The sequence below is a fragment of the Pan paniscus genome, chromosome 20 (assembly GCF_029289425.2).
Source record: "Pan paniscus chromosome 20, NHGRI_mPanPan1-v2.0_pri, whole genome shotgun sequence".
Lineage (NCBI taxonomy): Eukaryota > Metazoa > Chordata > Mammalia > Primates > Hominidae > Pan > Pan paniscus.
In genome coordinates, this window is record NC_073269.2 from 61980183 (window position 1) to 61998913 (window position 18731).

At 40.6% G+C, this 18731-nt stretch overlaps 3 protein-coding genes across 3 annotated transcripts; all 3 read left to right on the forward strand.

Moving 5' to 3' along the window:
- Window positions 1-1586: 1586 nt before the first annotated feature.
- On the forward strand, window positions 1587-4792 carry LOC100976621 (ret finger protein-like 4A). The gene is made up of 2 exons (XM_034944737.3): window positions 1587-3703; window positions 4215-4792. Exons 1-2 carry the CDS (start codon window positions 3418-3420, stop codon window positions 4790-4792), a joined length of 864 nt encoding a protein of 287 aa, XP_034800628.2. The 5' UTR covers window positions 1587-3417.
- Window positions 4793-7359: 2567 nt separating this feature from the next.
- On the forward strand, window positions 7360-11545 carry LOC129394800 (ret finger protein-like 4A). Its single transcript, XM_055104232.2, has 2 exons — window positions 7360-10456; window positions 10968-11545. The coding sequence occupies exons 1-2, from the start codon at window positions 10171-10173 to the stop codon at window positions 11543-11545; spliced, it is 864 nt and encodes a 287-aa protein (XP_054960207.1). The 5' UTR covers window positions 7360-10170.
- Window positions 11546-14116: 2571 nt separating this feature from the next.
- LOC134729654 (ret finger protein-like 4A) lies at window positions 14117-18296 on the forward strand. Its single transcript, XM_063600698.1, has 2 exons — window positions 14117-17207; window positions 17719-18296. Exons 1-2 carry the CDS (start codon window positions 16922-16924, stop codon window positions 18294-18296), a joined length of 864 nt encoding a protein of 287 aa, XP_063456768.1. The 5' UTR covers window positions 14117-16921.
- Window positions 18297-18731: the final 435 nt, after the last annotated feature.

Sequence of the window (18731 nt, forward strand, 5' to 3'; positions counted from 1 at the left end):
ACTTTTACGTTCTTATCCATGAACTCTGATCCCCTATAATATATTTAATACATGAGGAACCCAATTGTGAACATTTTCAAAGAGGAAATGAATCTCATTTTACTTATGTTGTGATGTAAGGGAAATAGAAAGATTGTAACAGTATCTTTTACCTTTCATTTTAGATGCTGCAACTAAAAAGAAAAACCGGACTTTCACTGGCTGAATGATTGTCTGGAAACCGTTTTGGGATTTCTTTCCTAAGCTTCTTAATTAGAATCTTTACATTATAGAGAAAATGTTTTTGAGAGTTGAGTGTGGTCTGTGGAGTGTCCTGTTAGTAACGACTACTGGGTAGGTTTAACTCACCTCTTTTATTGAAATGTGAAAAGGTGTTACGTTTATAATAGAAAACTCTTTGAAAGTCGCACCGTTCATTTGAGAGGAATTTTAAATGTCACCCCAAATTTTAAGATTTTAATTAATTTTAATTGATTTCCAAATTTTAATCAATAGGCATAATATTCAAGATCTTATATAAAGATTATTGCATGGCAATATTTTGTCCTTGTTAATGAAAAACTAACACTGAAAACACAATCCTCTTCTTTTATGGTAAAAACCTGTCCAAAAGTAACCATCTCAATGATGGCAGAATGAAATCAGAATCTGATTGGATTAAAAAGGAGGGAAAGGGTGTGGCTAAGGTGGGTGGAGAGATCCTCTCCTATAAAAGCTGCTGGCAGCCAGCTCTCACTCCAGATCTGAGCTGTCCGCAGAAGCAGCTGGAGACCAGGGGAGAAACTCCAGAAGGAGAGGTGAGTTCAATCTCTTGGAATTCATTTTTACAAAAGGCGTATGAGAGTCTAGGGGAATGCAATAATGTCTTGATTCCACAAGAGTTGTCTGAGGCCAACTCCATGACAGACACACTGTATTTCTGGAGGATAATGGGACCTCTGCCCTGGTAACAGTTACGTAAGTCTTAGATTTTCAGTACCAAGGCAAGAGACGTGACAATCTCCATTTGCTTGAATTTCATCAGAATTTGGTAGACTTTCTGAAATGATGGACAGAGGTTCGGTGGCTGCGTTATTCAACCTCTGGTTTTCCTATGGGTTTGGTATTGTTTTCCTATTCTCCCCTTCCCACAACCCCTGGCAACCATCATTCTTGTCTTATTTTCTGATTTTTTTTCTTCAGTTTTTTGTTCCTTTTAATTCAGAAAGAGAAAGGGAAGGAAATGAAAAGCAAAGGTTGTTTAAATTACTATTGTGGAAAAGATCTGGCCGGATGCTGGGACCTACCTCTTCCAGGATGGGGATTCATTATTTCTTTAATTGTTTTGAGACAGTGTCTCGCTCTGTCTGCCAGGCTGGAGTGCAGTGGCTATGTTCTGATTCTATGAGATCAGTCAACTCAGATTCCACATAACTGAGATCATACAGTGTTTACTTCCCTCAGCCTCACTTATTTCACTTCCCATGGTGCCCTCGGCCTTCATCCACATGGGTGAAATGCCAGAATTTCCTTCTTTTTTATGGTAGGATAATCCCATGTATATATCACCATTTCCTCATCCATTTTTCTCTCACAGACTCTGGGGTTGGTTCCATGGCTCTTGTGAATAACGCTGCAGAGAACCTGAGAGTGCAGATGTCTCTTTGACATGCTGACCTCTTTCACGTAGAAACACAGAAGTAGGGTTGCTGGAACACAGGCAGTTCTATTCTTCATGTTTTCAGAAACCTCCCTACTATTTTCTGTAGTGGTTGTACCATTTTCTTTCCCACCAACCGTGCACAAGGGTTCCCCTTTCTACACATTCTTACCAACACTTATCTTTTGTCTTTTTGATCATAGACATCCTAGCAGAGAGGGGGTAATATGTCATCGCGGTTTTGTTGCTGGAAGGCTCAGGAGGCTCTCTGGATGCCAGAGAGACCCCAGACCCAGCCAGTTTCCAGGTTCTGGATGCTATCGGGAGAACGAATTCAGGGATGAGCCAGAATGAAGTGAAAGGCGAGAAGTTTCTATTCCAGAGCAAAAGCACACTGTTAGGAGAGAAGTGTGGGCGTGATTCTGAAAGCTGGTGGCGCTCAATGGAGTTCGGGGTTTCTATTTTTGTCAGTCCTTGTAAATAGGACGTGAGCTAATCATTAGGTTTTCTAGGAAAAAAGCAGAGATTTTTTAGAATTGGTGAGGTACCCATTTTTGTACTACATATGGGCATGCTGGGGTCAGCCGTGACACTGCAGAGTGTGTGATTTCGTGTGGTAATGACCATGGTCATTACTGTGGCAATGCTTTCAACGAGCTTCACTCCCTCCGGTTTTTTAGCACCTCATGAGCCCAGGTTCCTCCTTGTCCTTGTAATTTTAATGACAAGTGGCTAATTTTAAGAGCCACTGTTTTGGTCTTATGTGAAACTGTCACTGGATACGTTCTCCATTCTCTTGTGACCACACAGTATTCCTGTCTCAGTTTAAATTGCATTTCTCGCATGGTGAGTCAAGTTGAGCTTGTTCTTCAGTACTTGCTGGTCATTGGTGTGTGCTTTTCAGAGAAATATCTATTCAGATTTTTGCCCACTGGAATTTGGATTATTTTGGCTTTTTTTTCTTTTTGCTACGGCCTTGAAAATATTCCTCATATATTTTGAATATTAATCCACTGTCATATATATGGCTGCTTGTTTGGTTTCTTTTAGTTTTTTTTTTTTTGCTTTTTTTTTTTTCCCGCTATGCAGAAGATTCAGTTTTACCTGGTACGACTTACTTGTATTTTGTGTCTTGTCCTTTTGGTGTGCTATCAGGGTTTTCACCACATCCACTTTGCACAGTTGGGGAAGTAGAAGGTCTTCAAATGGACTCCAGCACTGTCCAATAGAAACATAAGATAACCCATATATGTAATTGTAAATTCATTTTCTGGTAGTCATTAAAATAGAACAAAACAAACCTAATGAATTTTAACTCAAAATATACTATCGTTTAACATGTGAGCAACTTTCAACGCTCTCGAGCAGATAGTTTACGTTCTCTTTTCCCCCTTATGTCTTCAAAAATAAGAGTGTATTTGGCTCACAGCACATCTCCATTCAGATACGCCCCATTTCAGGTCTCAATAGCCATTTGTCACTGGTGGCTACCATATCAAACAGCTCAGGTCTAGACTCCTTTACTCTTTCAACTCAAAGTCTTTTGGTGAATCATGCCCTTTATTCCAATGAGTATTACAGATATTAGAAATTCAGGACCTCAAGTCATTGACATTTGTATTCATGTTGTGTCTTCATCACTAGCAGTAGTGATTTTAAGTATCGTGCCATGATAGCTCCATGCATGTAAAGATAAAAGCCCCAGACACTATCAGCTGTTCATTCAGCTCGTGGAAATTCTAATTCCGTGTTCATTTTTTTTTCTATAGACATCTGCCATGGCTGAGCACTTCAAACAGGTCATTAGATGTCCTGTCTGCCTGAAAGATCTTGAAGAAGCCGTGCAACTGAAATGTGGATATGCCTGCTGCCTCCAGTGCCTCAATTCACTCCAGAAGGAGCCCGATGGGGAAGGTTTACTGTGCCGTTTCTGCTCTGTGGTCTCTCAGAAGGATGACATCAAGCCCAAGTACAAGCTGAGGGCGCTGGTTTCCATCATCAAGGAACTAGAGCCCAAGCTGAAAAAGGTTCTAACAATGAACCCAAGGATGAGGAAGTTTCAAGGTAAGGAATCTATAGGACCTGCCACAATCCATAAAAGGCACTGGGAAAACGACTTTCAAACATTTCTTCATTAAACATAGGCATTAGCAGGATATGTAGCATCTAAAACTTCCATGCTTCACAAACAACAGCAGTTCTCACCTTTGCGTAGAGATTTTCATGGAATCTGTGCAAGTTTGTAGAATACTTTGGAGAGCAAGCTACTGTCTTCTTTCATGTATCGTGTGTGCTAAATGGAAAACTAATTTTCATCAAATTATCCACTAACTTATTTGGAGAGGCATTTCCAATATGGATAAGGTGGACTTGTTACAATGATCATATTCATGTAATCTGTAGATAAAATTGAACCTCCTCAGGTGGCCAAACAAGTTTCCCCAGGAAATTTTGATTTGGGAAAGAAAGTAGAATAAGAGTAAAAGTGAATAATGCGTTTAAGTGTTTGCAGTCAAAGGCCAGTGGGAGTCTGTAGAGTGTGTCTTTGCTGAAATCCTGGTTCTTCTTTGCACAGTGGATATGACGTTCGATGTGGACACAGCCAACAACTATCTCATCATTTCTGAAGACCTGAGGAGTTTCCGAAGTGGGGATTTGAGCCAGAATAGGAAGGAGCAAGCTGAGAGGTTCGACACTACCCTGTGCGTCCTGGGCACCCCTCGCTTCACTTCCGGCCGCCATTACTGGGAGGTGGACGTGGGCACCAGCCAAGTGTGGGATGTGGGCGTGTGCAAGGAATCTGTGAACCGACAGGGGATGATTGAGCTTTCTTCAGAACACGGCTTCTTGACTGTGGGTTGCAGAGAAGGAAATGTCTTTGCTGCCAGCACTGTGCCTATGACTCCTCTCTGGGTGAGTCCCCAGTTGCACAGAGTGGGGATTTTCCTGGATGTAGGTATGAGGTCCATTGCCTTTTACAATGTTAGTGATGGGTGCCATATCTACACATTCATCGAGATTCCTGTTTGCGAGCCATGGCGTCCATTTTTTGCTCATCAACGTGGAAGTCAAGATGATCAGAGCATCCTGAATATCTGTCCTGTGATCAATCCAGCCAGTGCCAGTGCCCCCGTTTCTTCTGGGGGAAAGTAAATAAACATTTCAACATAATCATCTTTAGGAAGTTTCAGTGCGCCCATAGCCATAGCTAAGAACTTTTCTGCTAGGTACACATAGGTACAAAGGGACAGAAGGGGAAGAGCCATCACTCTGTAAACCATGAACAGAAAGCAATTATATTAATGAGGGGAAAATTACATTGTACTTCAAGTTTGTCATGTTGTTTTCTTTGGGGCTTATGTTTATATTTCTGTTCAATAAATATTTTGAAAATTCAGATTCATTTGCCAATGTTTTCTATTTTCTGCAAGATTAGTGTAGTATGTGTTATGGAAGTTATGAACTAAATAATACTTTGAATGTGACCCAACACAGTAACTGAATTTCAAATCAGAAGGACCTATGAATACGGCAAAATTATATATGTTCATGTATTCAGTTTAACCCAACAACTGAACACTGACATTCATTTCAAGTGCACACTGAGTGTTTGCCACGAATATGTGTGGGCTTAGAGAGATCTCATTAGCTTTAAAATTGAAATACTATACACCCTCTCCTATGACGGCAACAGAGTCAAATTGGAAATCAGTAACAGGAAGAAATCCATAAATTCTCCACATACATGCAAATTAAATAACCACTTCGAAATAAAATGATCAAATATGAAATGACAATGGAAATTACAGCTATCCTGAGTTGAATGAAAAGCACACATTTCCAAAATTTCTAGATGCGGTTGAAGCTCACTGAGAAACTCCTAATAGGAAGAAAATATCGTAATCAATCACCTTAATTTCTACTTGCACTTACTTCACTAAGAGCAATTCAATTGTCAGCATTTTGATCAAAACCATCTGACAAGTATCTGGGCAGTTCCAGACATTCTCACATCTTCCTGTCTTCTTCTGAGCCCTCCAAACGGTTGCAACCTTTGCCCGTTACCCAGTTCCAAAGTCGCTTCCACATTTTCAGGTACCTCAATAGCAGTGCCTCACTCCTGGTACCAATATTCTATATCAGTTCATTCTCACACTGCTCTAAAGAACTACCGGAGACTGGGTAATTTATGAAGAAAAGAGGTTTCATTAATTTATAGTTCTGCAGGTCGCACGGGGAACATCACTGGGTGGCCTCGGGAAACTGAACAATCATGGAGGAAGGCAAAGGGGAAGCGTACATGAGAGCGGCCAAGGAAACTTTACCACTGTCTTAGTAGAAGCCAGCGGAGCTGCTTTCTGTGAAAAGATGCAATTGGAAAAGAGGTGTAAAATATCTAACACCCAAACCAACCCCACCAGTGTGCCAGCAATCCTAAGACGCTCTTCTCTAATTCTGAACGGAAGAACTCCGCTTCCAAGACATGAGCATGAATGCAATTCCAGGCTGTAAGATATTTTGGGAGAATATTAGAGAGGCAAATCAACCCACTGGGCTTGGTGCTTTCCACAACTGAGGCCACCTGGTATTCCCAAAGAGAACAGAAATTTTGTTCAAGCTTTACTGAAAGCAGATAAAAATTAAAAGATGTGAGGGATCAGTGCTCCAGGAACATGGGTCCGTAAAATTACAAGCTGGAGAATAACTGCTCCCAGAAATGTGAGTATATTTTAAAAGGATTTATATGAGAAAATAAACCAATTAGAATTATGCGAGAAGAGATAAGCGTTTTCTCCCTGCATGCATATGTGTAGATACGGTATGTGTGTGTACATGGACATACAGGTGGCAGATTATATTATAGATGCCAATCAATGAAGAAATGCAATGTGCAAGGATTTCATCTAATATATGCACCGCAACGTAGAGATTTGTGTTTCTCAATTGGCCTTCACGAGACAAAAGGAATTGAGAACTGCCTTGGCTTTGAATAGGAAAGAAGAGATCTAGCAATCACTAGACAGTGACTACTGTGGAGATGATTGAATTAAAGACTGTTAATTTAATCACATTAATGTAATCAAATCCTTTCCCACCTGACCTCCAGTCTCCCACTTTTACGTTCTTATCCATGAACTCTGATCCCCTATAATATATTTAATACATGAGGAACCCAATTGTGAACATTTTCAAAGAGGAAATGAATCTCATTTTACTTATGTTGTGATGTAAGGGAAATAGAAAGATTGTAACAGTATCTTTTACCTTTCATTTTAGATGCTGCAACTAAAAAGAAAAACCGGACTTTCACTGGCTGAATGATTGTCTGGAAACCGTTTTGGGATTTCTTTCCTAAGCTTCTTAATTAGAATCTTTACATTATAGAGAAAATGTTTTTGAGAGTTGAGTGTGGTCTGTGGAGTGTCCTGTTAGTAACGACTACTGGGTAGGTTTAACTCACCTCTTTTATTGAAATGTGAAAAGGTGTTACGTTTATAATAGAAAACTCTTTGAAAGTCGCACCGTTCATTTGAGAGGAATTTTAAATGTCACCCCAAATTTTAAGATTTTAATTAATTTTAATTGATTTCCAAATTTTAATCAATAGGCATAATATTCAAGATATTATATAAAGATTATTGCATGGCAATATTTTGTCCTTGTTAATGAAAAACTAACACTGAAAACACAATCCTCTTCTTTTATGGTAAAAACCTGTCCAAAAGTAACCATCTCAATGATGGCAGAATGAAATCAGAATCTGATTGGATTAAAAAGGAGGGAAAGGGTGTGGCTAAGGTGGGTGGAGAGATCCTCTCCTATAAAAGCTGCTGGCAGCCAGCTCTCACTCCAGATCTGAGCTGTCCGCAGAAGCAGCTGGAGACCAGGGGAGAAACTCCAGAAGGAGAGGTGAGTTCAATCTCTTGGAATTCATTTTTACAAAAGGCGTATGAGAGTCTAGGGGAATGCAATAATGTCTTGATTCCACAAGAGTTGTCTGAGGCCAACTCCATGACAGACACACTGTATTTCTGGAGGATAATGGGACCTCTGCCCTGGTAACAGTTACGTAAGTCTTAGATTTTCAGTACCAAGGCAAGAGACGTGACAATCTCCATTTGCTTGAATTTCATCAGAATTTGGTAGACTTTCTGAAATGATGGACAGAGGTTCGGTGGCTGCGTTATTCAACCTCTGGTTTTCCTATGGGTTTGGTATTGTTTTCCTATTCTCCCCTTCCCACAACCCCTGGCAACCATCATTCTTCTCTTATTTTCTGATTTTTTTTCTTCAGTTTTTTGTTCCTTTTAATTCAGAAAGAGAAAGGGAAGGAAATGAAAAGCAAAGGTTGTTTAAATTACTATTGCGGAAAAGATCTGGCCGGATGCTGGGACCTACCTCTTCCAGGATGGGGATTCATTATTTCTTTAATTGTTTTGAGACAGTGTCTCGCTCTGTCTGCCAGGCTGGAGTGCAGTGGCTATGTTCTGATTCTATGAGATCAGTCAACTCAGATTCCACATAACTGAGATCATACAGTGTTTACTTCCCTCAGCCTCACTTATTTCACTTCCCATGGTGCCCTCGGCCTTCATCCACATGGGTGAAATGCCAGAATTTCCTTCTTTTTTATGGTAGGATAATCCCATGTATATATCACCATTTCCTCATCCATTTTTCTCTCACAGACTCTGGGGTTGGTTCCATGGCTCTTGTGAATAACGCTGCAGAGAACCTGAGAGTGCAGATGTCTCTTTGACATGCTGACCTCTTTCACGTAGAAACACAGAAGTAGGGTTGCTGGAACACAGGCAGTTCTATTCTTCATGTTTTCAGAAACCTCCCTACTATTTTCTGTAGTGGTTGTACCATTTTCTTTCCCACCAACCGTGCACAAGGGTTCCCCTTTCTACACATTCTTACCAACACTTATCTTTTGTCTTTTTGATCATAGACATCCTAGCAGAGAGGGGGTAATATGTCATCGCGGTTTTGTTGCTGGAAGGCTCAGGAGGCTCTCTGGATGCCAGAGAGACCCCAGACCCAGCCAGTTTCCAGGTTCTGGATGCTATCGGGAGAACGAATTCAGGGATGAGCCAGAATGAAGTGAAAGGCGAGAAGTTTCTATTCCAGAGCAAAAGCACACTGTTAGGAGAGAAGTGTGGGCGTGATTCTGAAAGCTGGTGGCGCTCAATGGAGTTCGGGGTTTCTATTTTTGTCAGTCCTTGTAAATAGGACGTGAGCTAATCATTAGGTTTTCTAGGAAAAAAGCAGAGATTTTTTAGAATTGGTGAGGTACCCATTTTTGTACTACATATGGGCATGCTGGGGTCAGCCGTGACACTGCAGAGTGTGTGATTTCGTGTGGTAATGACCATGGTCATTACTGTGGCAATGCTTTCAACGAGCTTCACTCCCTCCGGTTTTTTAGCACCTCATGAGCCCAGGTTCCTCCTTGTCCTTGTAATTTTAATGACAAGTGGCTAATTTTAAGAGCCACTGTTTTGGTCTTATGTGAAACTGTCACTGGATACGTTCTCCATTCTCTTGTGACCACACAGTATTCCTGTCTCAGTTTAAATTGCATTTCTCGCATGGTGAGTCAAGTTGAGCTTGTTCTTCAGTACTTGCTGGTCATTGGTGTGTGCTTTTCAGAGAAATATCTATTCAGATTTTTGCCCACTGGAATTTGGATTATTTTGGCTTTTTTTTCTTTTTGCTACGGCCTTGAAAATATTCCTCATATATTTTGAATATTAATCCACTGTCATATATATGGCTGCTTGTTTGGTTTCTTTTAGTTTTTTTTTTTTTTGCTTTTTTTTTTTTCCCGCTATGCAGAAGATTCAGTTTTACCTGGTACGACTTACTTGTATTTTGTGTCTTGTCCTTTTGGTGTGCTATCAGGGTTTTCACCACATCCACTTTGCACAGTTGGGGAAGTAGAAGGTCTTCAAATGGACTCCAGCACTGTCCAATAGAAACATAAGATAACCCATATATGTAATTGTAAATTCATTTTCTGGTAGTCATTAAAATAGAACAAAACAAACCTAATGAATTTTAACTCAAAATATACTATCGTTTAACATGTGAGCAACTTTCAACGCTCTCGAGCAGATAGTTTACGTTCTCTTTTCCCCCTTATGTCTTCAAAAATAAGAGTGTATTTGGCTCACAGCACATCTCCATTCAGATACGCCCCATTTCAGGTCTCAATAGCCATTTGTCACTGGTGGCTACCATATCAAACAGCTCAGGTCTAGACTCCTTTACTCTTTCAACTCAAAGTCTTTTGGTGAATCATGCCCTTTATTCCAATGAGTATTACAGATATTAGAAATTCAGGACCTCAAGTCATTGACATTTGTATTCATGTTGTGTCTTCATCACTAGCAGTAGTGATTTTAAGTATCGTGCCATGATAGCTCCATGCATGTAAAGATAAAAGCCCCAGACACTATCAGCTGTTCATTCAGCTCGTGGAAATTCTAATTCCGTGTTCATTTTTTTTTCTATAGACATCTGCCATGGCTGAGCACTTCAAACAGGTCATTAGATGTCCTGTCTGCCTGAAAGATCTTGAAGAAGCCGTGCAACTGAAATGTGGATATGCCTGCTGCCTCCAGTGCCTCAATTCACTCCAGAAGGAGCCCGATGGGGAAGGTTTACTGTGCCGTTTCTGCTCTGTGGTCTCTCAGAAGGATGACATCAAGCCCAAGTACAAGCTGAGGGCGCTGGTTTCCATCATCAAGGAACTAGAGCCCAAGCTGAAAAAGGTTCTAACAATGAACCCAAGGATGAGGAAGTTTCAAGGTAAGGAATCTATAGGACCTGCCACAATCCATAAAAGGCACTGGGAAAACGACTTTCAAACATTTCTTCATTAAACATAGGCATTAGCAGGATATGTAGCATCTAAAACTTCCATGCTTCACAAACAACAGCAGTTCTCACCTTTGCGTAGAGATTTTCATGGAATCTGTGCAAGTTTGTAGAATACTTTGGAGAGCAAGCTACTGTCTTCTTTCATGTATCGTGTGTGCTAAATGGAAAACTAATTTTCATCAAATTATCCACTAACTTATTTGGAGAGGCATTTCCAATATGGATAAGGTGGACTTGTTACAATGATCATATTCATGTAATCTGTAGATAAAATTGAACCTCCTCAGGTGGCCAAACAAGTTTCCCCAGGAAATTTTCATTTGGGAAAGAAAGTAGAATAAGAGTAAAAGTGAATAATGCGTTTAAGTGTTTGCAGTCAAAGGCCAGTGGGAGTCTGTAGAGTGTGTCTTTGCTGAAATCCTGGTTCTTCTTTGCACAGTGGATATGACGTTCGATGTGGACACAGCCAACAACTATCTCATCATTTCTGAAGACCTGAGGAGTTTCCGAAGTGGGGATTTGAGCCAGAATAGGAAGGAGCAAGCTGAGAGGTTCGACACTACCCTGTGCGTCCTGGGCACCCCTCGCTTCACTTCCGGCCGCCATTACTGGGAGGTGGACGTGGGCACCAGCCAAGTGTGGGATGTGGGCGTGTGCAAGGAATCTGTGAACCGACAGGGGATGATTGAGCTTTCTTCAGAACACGGCTTCTTGACTGTGGGTTGCAGAGAAGGAAATGTCTTTGCTGCCAGCACTGTGCCTATGACTCCTCTCTGGGTGAGTCCCCAGTTGCACAGAGTGGGGATTTTCCTGGATGTAGGTATGAGGTCCATTGCCTTTTACAATGTTAGTGATGGGTGCCATATCTACACATTCATCGAGATTCCTGTTTGCGAGCCATGGCGTCCATTTTTTGCTCATCAACGTGGAAGTCAAGATGATCAGAGCATCCTGAATATCTGTCCTGTGATCAATCCAGCCAGTGCCAGTGCCCCCGTTTCTTCTGGGGGAAAGTAAATAAACATTTCAACATAATCATCTTTAGGAAGTTTCAGTGCGCCCATAGCCATAGCTAAGAACTTTTCTGCTAGGTACACATAGGTACAAAGGGACAGAAGGGGAAGAGCCATCACTCTGTAAACCATGAACAGAAAGCAATTATATTAATGAGGGGAAAATTACATTGTACTTCAAGTTTGTCATGTTGTTTTCTTTGGGGCTTATGTTTATATTTCTGTTCAATAAATATTTTGAAAATTCAGATTCATTTGCCAATGTTTTCTATTTTCTGCAAGATTAGTGTAGTATGTGTTATGGAAGTTATGAACTAAATAATACTTTGAATGTGACCCAACACAGTAACTGAATTTCAAATCAGAAGGACCTATGAATACGGCAAAATTATATATGTTCATGTATTCAGTTTAACCCAACAACTGAACACTGACATTCATTTCAAGTGCACACTGAGTGTTTGCCACGAATATGTGTGGGCTTAGAGAGATCTCATTAGCTTTAAAATTGAAATACTATACACCCTCTCCTATGACGGCAACAGAGTCAAATTGGAAATCAGTAACAGGAAGAAATCCATAAATTCTCCACATACATGCAAATTAAATAACCACTTCGAAATAAAATGATCAAATATGAAATGACAATGGAAATTACAGCTATCCTGAGTTGAATGAAAAGCACACATTTCCAAAATTTCTAGATGCGGTTGAAGCTCACTGAGAAACTCCTAATAGGAAGAAAATATCGTAATCAATCACCTTAATTTCTACTTGCACTTACTTCACTAAGAGCAATTCAATTGTCAGCATTTTGATCAAAACCATCTGACAAGTATCTGGGCAGTTCCAGACATTCTCACATCTTCCTGTCTTCTTCTGAGCCCTCCAAACGGTTGCAACCTTTGCCCGTTACCCAGTTCCAAAGTCGCTTCCACATTTTCAGGTACCTCAATAGCAGTGCCTCACTCCTGGTACCAATATTCTATATCAGTTCATTCTCACACTGCTCTAAAGAACTACCGGAGACTGGGTAATTTATGAAGAAAAGAGGTTTCATTAATTTATAGTTCTGCAGGTCGCACGGGGAACATCACTGGGTGGCCTCGGGAAACTGAACAATCATGGAGGAAGGCAAAGGGGAAGCGTACATGAGAGCGGCCAAGGAAACTTTACCACTGTCTTAGTAGAAGCCAGCGGAGCTGCTTTCTGTGAAAAGATGCAATTGGAAAAGAGGTGTAAAATATCTAACACCCAAACCAACCCCACCAGTGTGCCAGCAATCCTAAGACGCTCTTCTCTAATTCTGAACGGAAGAACTCCGCTTCCAAGACATGAGCATGAATGCAATTCCAGGCTGTAAGATATTTTGGGAGAATATTAGAGAGGCAAATCAACCCACTGGGCTTGGTGCTTTCCACAACTGAGGCCACCTGGTATTCCCAAAGAGAACAGAAATTTTGTTCAAGCTTTACTGAAAGCAGATAAAAATTAAAAGATGTGAGGGATCAGTGCTCCAGGAACATGGGTCCGTAAAATTACAAGCTGGAGAATAACTGCTCCCAGAAATGTGAGTATATTTTAAAAGGATTTATATGAGAAAATAAACCAATTAGAATTATGCGAGAAGAGATAAGCGTTTTCTCCCTGCATGCATATGTGTAGATACGGTATGTGTGTGTACATGGACATACAGGTGGCAGATTATATTATAGATGCCAATCAATGAAGAAATGCAATGTGCAAGGATTTCATCTAATATATGCACCGCAACGTAGAGATTTGTGTTTCTCAATTGGCCTTCACGAGACAAAAGGAATTGAGAACTGCCTTGGCTTTGAATAGGAAAGAAGAGATCTAGCAATCACTAGACAGTGACTACTGTGGAGATGATTGAATTAAAGACTGTTAATTTAATCACATTAATGTAATCAAATCCTTTCCCACCTGACCTCCAGTCTCCCACTTTTACGTTCTTATCCATGAACTCTGATCCCCTATAATATATTTAATACATGAGGAACCCAATTGTGAACATTTTCAAAGAGGAAATGAATCTCATTTTACTTATGTTGTGATGTAAGGGAAATAGAAAGATTGTAACAGTATCTTTTACCTTTCATTTTAGATGCTGCAACTAAAAAGAAAAACCGGACTTTCACTGGCTGAATGATTGTCTGGAAACCGTTTTGGGATTTCTTTCCTAAGCTTCTTAATTAGAATCTTTACATTATAGAGAAAATGTTTTTGAGAGTTGAGTGTGGTCTGTGGAGTGTCCTGTTAGTAACGACTACTGGGTAGGTTTAACTCACCTCTTTTATTGAAATGTGAAAAGGTGTTACGTTTATAATAGAAAACTCTTTGAAAGTCGCACCGTTCATTTGAGAGGAATTTTAAATGTCACCCCAAATTTTAAGATTTTAATTAATTTTAATTGATTTCCAAATTTTAATCAATAGGCATAATATTCAAGATATTATATAAAGATTATTGCATGGCAATATTTTGTCCTTGTTAATGAAAAACTAACACTGAAAACACAATCCTCTTCTTTTATGGTAAAAACCTGTCCAAAAGTAACCATCTCAATGATGGCAGAATGAAATCAGAATCTGATTGGATTAAAAAGGAGGGAAAGGGTGTGGCTAAGGTGGGTGGAGAGATCCTCTCCTATAAAAGCTGCTGGCAGCCAGCTCTCACTCCAGATCTGAGCTGTCCGCAGAAGCAGCTGGAGACCAGGGGAGAAACTCCAGAAGGAGAGGTGAGTTCAATCTCTTGGAATTCATTTTTACAAAAGGCGTATGAGAGTCTAGGGGAATGCAATAATGTCTTGATTCCACAAGAGTTGTCTGAGGCCAACTCCATGACAGACACACTGTATTTCTGGAGGATAATGGGACCTCTGCCCTGGTAACAGTTACGTAAGTCTTAGATTTTCAGTACCAAGGCAAGAGACGTGACAATCTCCATTTGCTTGAATTTCATCAGAATTTGGTAGACTTTCTGAAATGATGGACAGAGGTTCGGTGGCTGCGTTATTCAACCTCTGGTTTTCCTATGGGTTTGGTATTGTTTTCCTATTCTCCCCTTCCCACAACCCCTGGCAACCATCATTCTTCTCTTATTTTCTGATTTTTTTTCTTCAGTTTTTTGTTCCTTTTAATTCAGAAAGAGAAAGGGAAGGAAATGAAAAGCAAAGGTTGTTTAAATTACTATTGCGGAAAAGATCTGGCCGGATGCTGGGACCTACCTCTTCCAGGATGGGGATTCATTATTTCTTTAATTGTTTTGAGACAGTGTCTCGCTCTGTCTGCCAGGCTGGAGTGCAGTGGCTATGTTCTGATTCTATGAGATCAGTCAACTCAGATTCCACATAACTGAGATCATACAGTGTTTACTTCCCTCAGCCTCACTTATTTCACTTCCCATGGTGCCCTCGGCCTTCATCCACATGGGTGAAATGCCAGAATTTCCTTCTTTTTTATGGTAGGATAATCCCATGTATATATCACCATTTCCTCATCCATTTTTCTCTCACAGACTCTGGGGTTGGTTCCATGGCTCTTGTGAATAACGCTGCAGAGAACCTGAGAGTGCAGATGTCTCTTTGACATGCTGACCTCTTTCACGTAGAAACACAGAAGTAGGGTTGCTGGAACACAGGCAGTTCTATTCTTCATGTTTTCAGAAACCTCCCTACTATTTTCTGTAGTGGTTGTACCATTTTCTTTCCCACCAACCGTGCACAAGGGTTCCCCTTTCTACACATTCTTACCAACACTTATCTTTTGTCTTTTTGATCATAGACATCCTAGCAGAGAGGGGGTAATATGTCATCGCGGTTTTGTTGCTGGAAGGCTCAGGAGGCTCTCTGGATGCCAGAGAGACCCCAGACCCAGCCAGTTTCCAGGTTCTGGATGCTATCGGGAGAACGAATTCAGGGATGAGCCAGAATGAAGTGAAAGGCGAGAAGTTTCTATTCCAGAGCAAAAGCACACTGTTAGGAGAGAAGTGTGGGCGTGATTCTGAAAGCTGGTGGCGCTCAATGGAGTTCGGGGTTTCTATTTTTGTCAGTCCTTGTAAATAGGACGTGAGCTAATCATTAGGTTTTCTAGGAAAAAAGCAGAGATTTTTTAGAATTGGTGAGGTACCCATTTTTGTACTACATATGGGCATGCTGGGGTCAGCCGTGACACTGCAGAGTGTGTGATTTCGTGTGGTAATGACCATGGTCATTACTGTGGCAATGCTTTCAACGAGCTTCACTCCCTCCGGTTTTTTAGCACCTCATGAGCCCAGGTTCCTCCTTGTCCTTGTAATTTTAATGACAAGTGGCTAATTTTAAAAGCCACTGTTTTGGTCTTATGTGAAACTGTCACTGGATACGTTCTCCATTCTCTTGTGACCACACAGTATTCCTGTCTCAGTTTAAATTGCATTTCTCGCATGGTGAGTCAAGTTGAGCTTGTTCTTCAGTACTTGCTGGTCATTGGTGTGTGCTTTTCAGAGAAATATCTATTCAGATTTTTGCCCACTGGAATTTGGATTATTTTGGCTTTTTTTTCTTTTTGCTACGGCCTTGAAAATATTCCTCATATATTTTGAATATTAATCCACTGTCATATATATGGCTGCTTGTTTGGTTTCTTTTAGTTTTTTTTTTTTGCTTTTTTTTTTTTCCCGCTATGCAGAAGATTCAGTTTTACCTGGTACGACTTACTTGTATTTTGTGTCTTGTCCTTTTGGTGTGCTATCAGGGTTTTCACCACATCCACTTTGCACAGTTGGGGAAGTAGAAGGTCTTCAAATGGACTCCAGCACTGTCCAATAGAAACATAAGATAACCCATATATGTAATTGTAAATTCATTTTCTGGTAGTCATTAAAATAGAACAAAACAAACCTAATGAATTTTAACTCAAAATATACTATCGTTTAACATGTGAGCAACTTTCAACGCTCTCGAGCAGATAGTTTACGTTCTCTTTTCCCCCTTATGTCTTCAAAAATAAGAGTGTATTTGGCTCACAGCACATCTCCATTCAGATACGCCCCATTTCAGGTCTCAATAGCCATTTGTCACTGGTGGCTACCATATCAAACAGCTCAGGTCTAGACTCCTTTACTCTTTCAACTCAAAGTCTTTTGGTGAATCATGCCCTTTATTCCAATGAGTATTACAGATATTAGAAATTCAGGACCTCAAGTCATTGACATTTGTATTCATGTTGTGTCTTCATCACTAGCAGTAGTGATTTTAAGTATCGTGCCATGATAGCTCCATGCATGTAAAGATAAAAGCCCCAGACACTATCAGCTGTTCATTCAGCTCGTGGAAATTCTAATTCCGTGTTCATTTTTTTTTCTATAGACATCTGCCATGGCTGAGCACTTCAAACAGGTCATTAGATGTCCTGTCTGCCTGAAAGATCTTGAAGAAGCCGTGCAACTGAAATGTGGATATGCCTGCTGCCTCCAGTGCCTCAATTCACTCCAGAAGGAGCCCGATGGGGAAGGTTTACTGTGCCGTTTCTGCTCTGTGGTCTCTCAGAAGGATGACATCAAGCCCAAGTACAAGCTGAGGGCGCTGGTTTCCATCATCAAGGAACTAGAGCCCAAGCTGAAAAAGGTTCTAACAATGAACCCAAGGATGAGGAAGTTTCAAGGTAAGGAATCTATAGGACCTGCCACAATCCATAAAAGGCACTGGGAAAACGACTTTCAAACATTTCTTCATTAAACATAGGCATTAGCAGGATATGTAGCATCTAAAACTTCCATGCTTCACAAACAACAGCAGTTCTCACCTTTGCGTAGAGATTTTCATGGAATCTGTGCAAGTTTGTAGAATACTTTGGAGAGCAAGCTACTGTCTTCTTTCATGTATCGTGTGTGCTAAATGGAAAACTAATTTTCATCAAATTATCCACTAACTTATTTGGAGAGGCATTTCCAATATGGATAAGGTGGACTTGTTACAATGATCATATTCATGTAATCTGTAGATAAAATTGAACCTCCTCAGGTGGCCAAACAAGTTTCCCCAGGAAATTTTGATTTGGGAAAGAAAGTAGAATAAGAGTAAAAGTGAATAATGCGTTTAAGTGTTTGCAGTCAAAGGCCAGTGGGAGTCTGTAGAGTGTGTCTTTGCTGAAATCCTGGTTCTTCTTTGCACAGTGGATATGACGTTCGATGTGGACACAGCCAACAACTATCTCATCATTTCTGAAGACCTGAGGAGTTTCCGAAGTGGGGATTTGAGCCAGAATAGGAAGGAGCAAGCTGAGAGGTTCGACACTACCCTGTGCGTCCTGGGCACCCCTCGCTTCACTTCCGGCCGCCATTACTGGGAGGTGGACGTGGGCACCAGCCAAGTGTGGGATGTGGGCGTGTGCAAGGAATCTGTGAACCGACAGGGGATGATTGAGCTTTCTTCAGAACACGGCTTCTTGACTGTGGGTTGCAGAGAAGGAAATGTCTTTGCTGCCAGCACTGTGCCTATGACTCCTCTCTGGGTGAGTCCCCAGTTGCACAGAGTGGGGATTTTCCTGGATGTAGGTATGAGGTCCATTGCCTTTTACAATGTTAGTGATGGGTGCCATATCTACACATTCATCGAGATTCCTGTTTGCGAGCCATGGCGTCCATTTTTTGCTCATCAACGTGGAAGTCAAGATGATCAGAGCATCCTGAATATCTGTCCTGTGATCAATCCAGCCAGTGCCAGTGCCCCCGTTTCTTCTGGGGGAAAGTAAATAAACATTTCAACATAATCATCTTTACGAAGTTTCAGTGCGCCCATAGCCATAGCTAAGAACTTTTCTGCTAGATACACATAGGTACAAAGGGACAGAAGGGGAAGAGCCATCACTCTGTAAACCATGAACAGAAAGCAATTATATTAATGAGGGGAAAATTACATTGTACTTAAAGTTTGTCATGTTGTTTTCTTTGGGGCTTATGTTTATATTTCTGTTCAATAATATTTTCAAAATTCAGATTCATTTGCCAATGTTTTCTGTTTTCTGCAAGATTAGTGTAGTATGTGTTATGGAAGTTATGAACGAAATAATAATTTGAATGTGACCCAACACAGTAACTGAATTTCAAATGATAAGGACCTATGAATACAGCAAAATTATATATGTTCATGTATTCAGTTTAACCCAACAACTGAACACTGACATTCA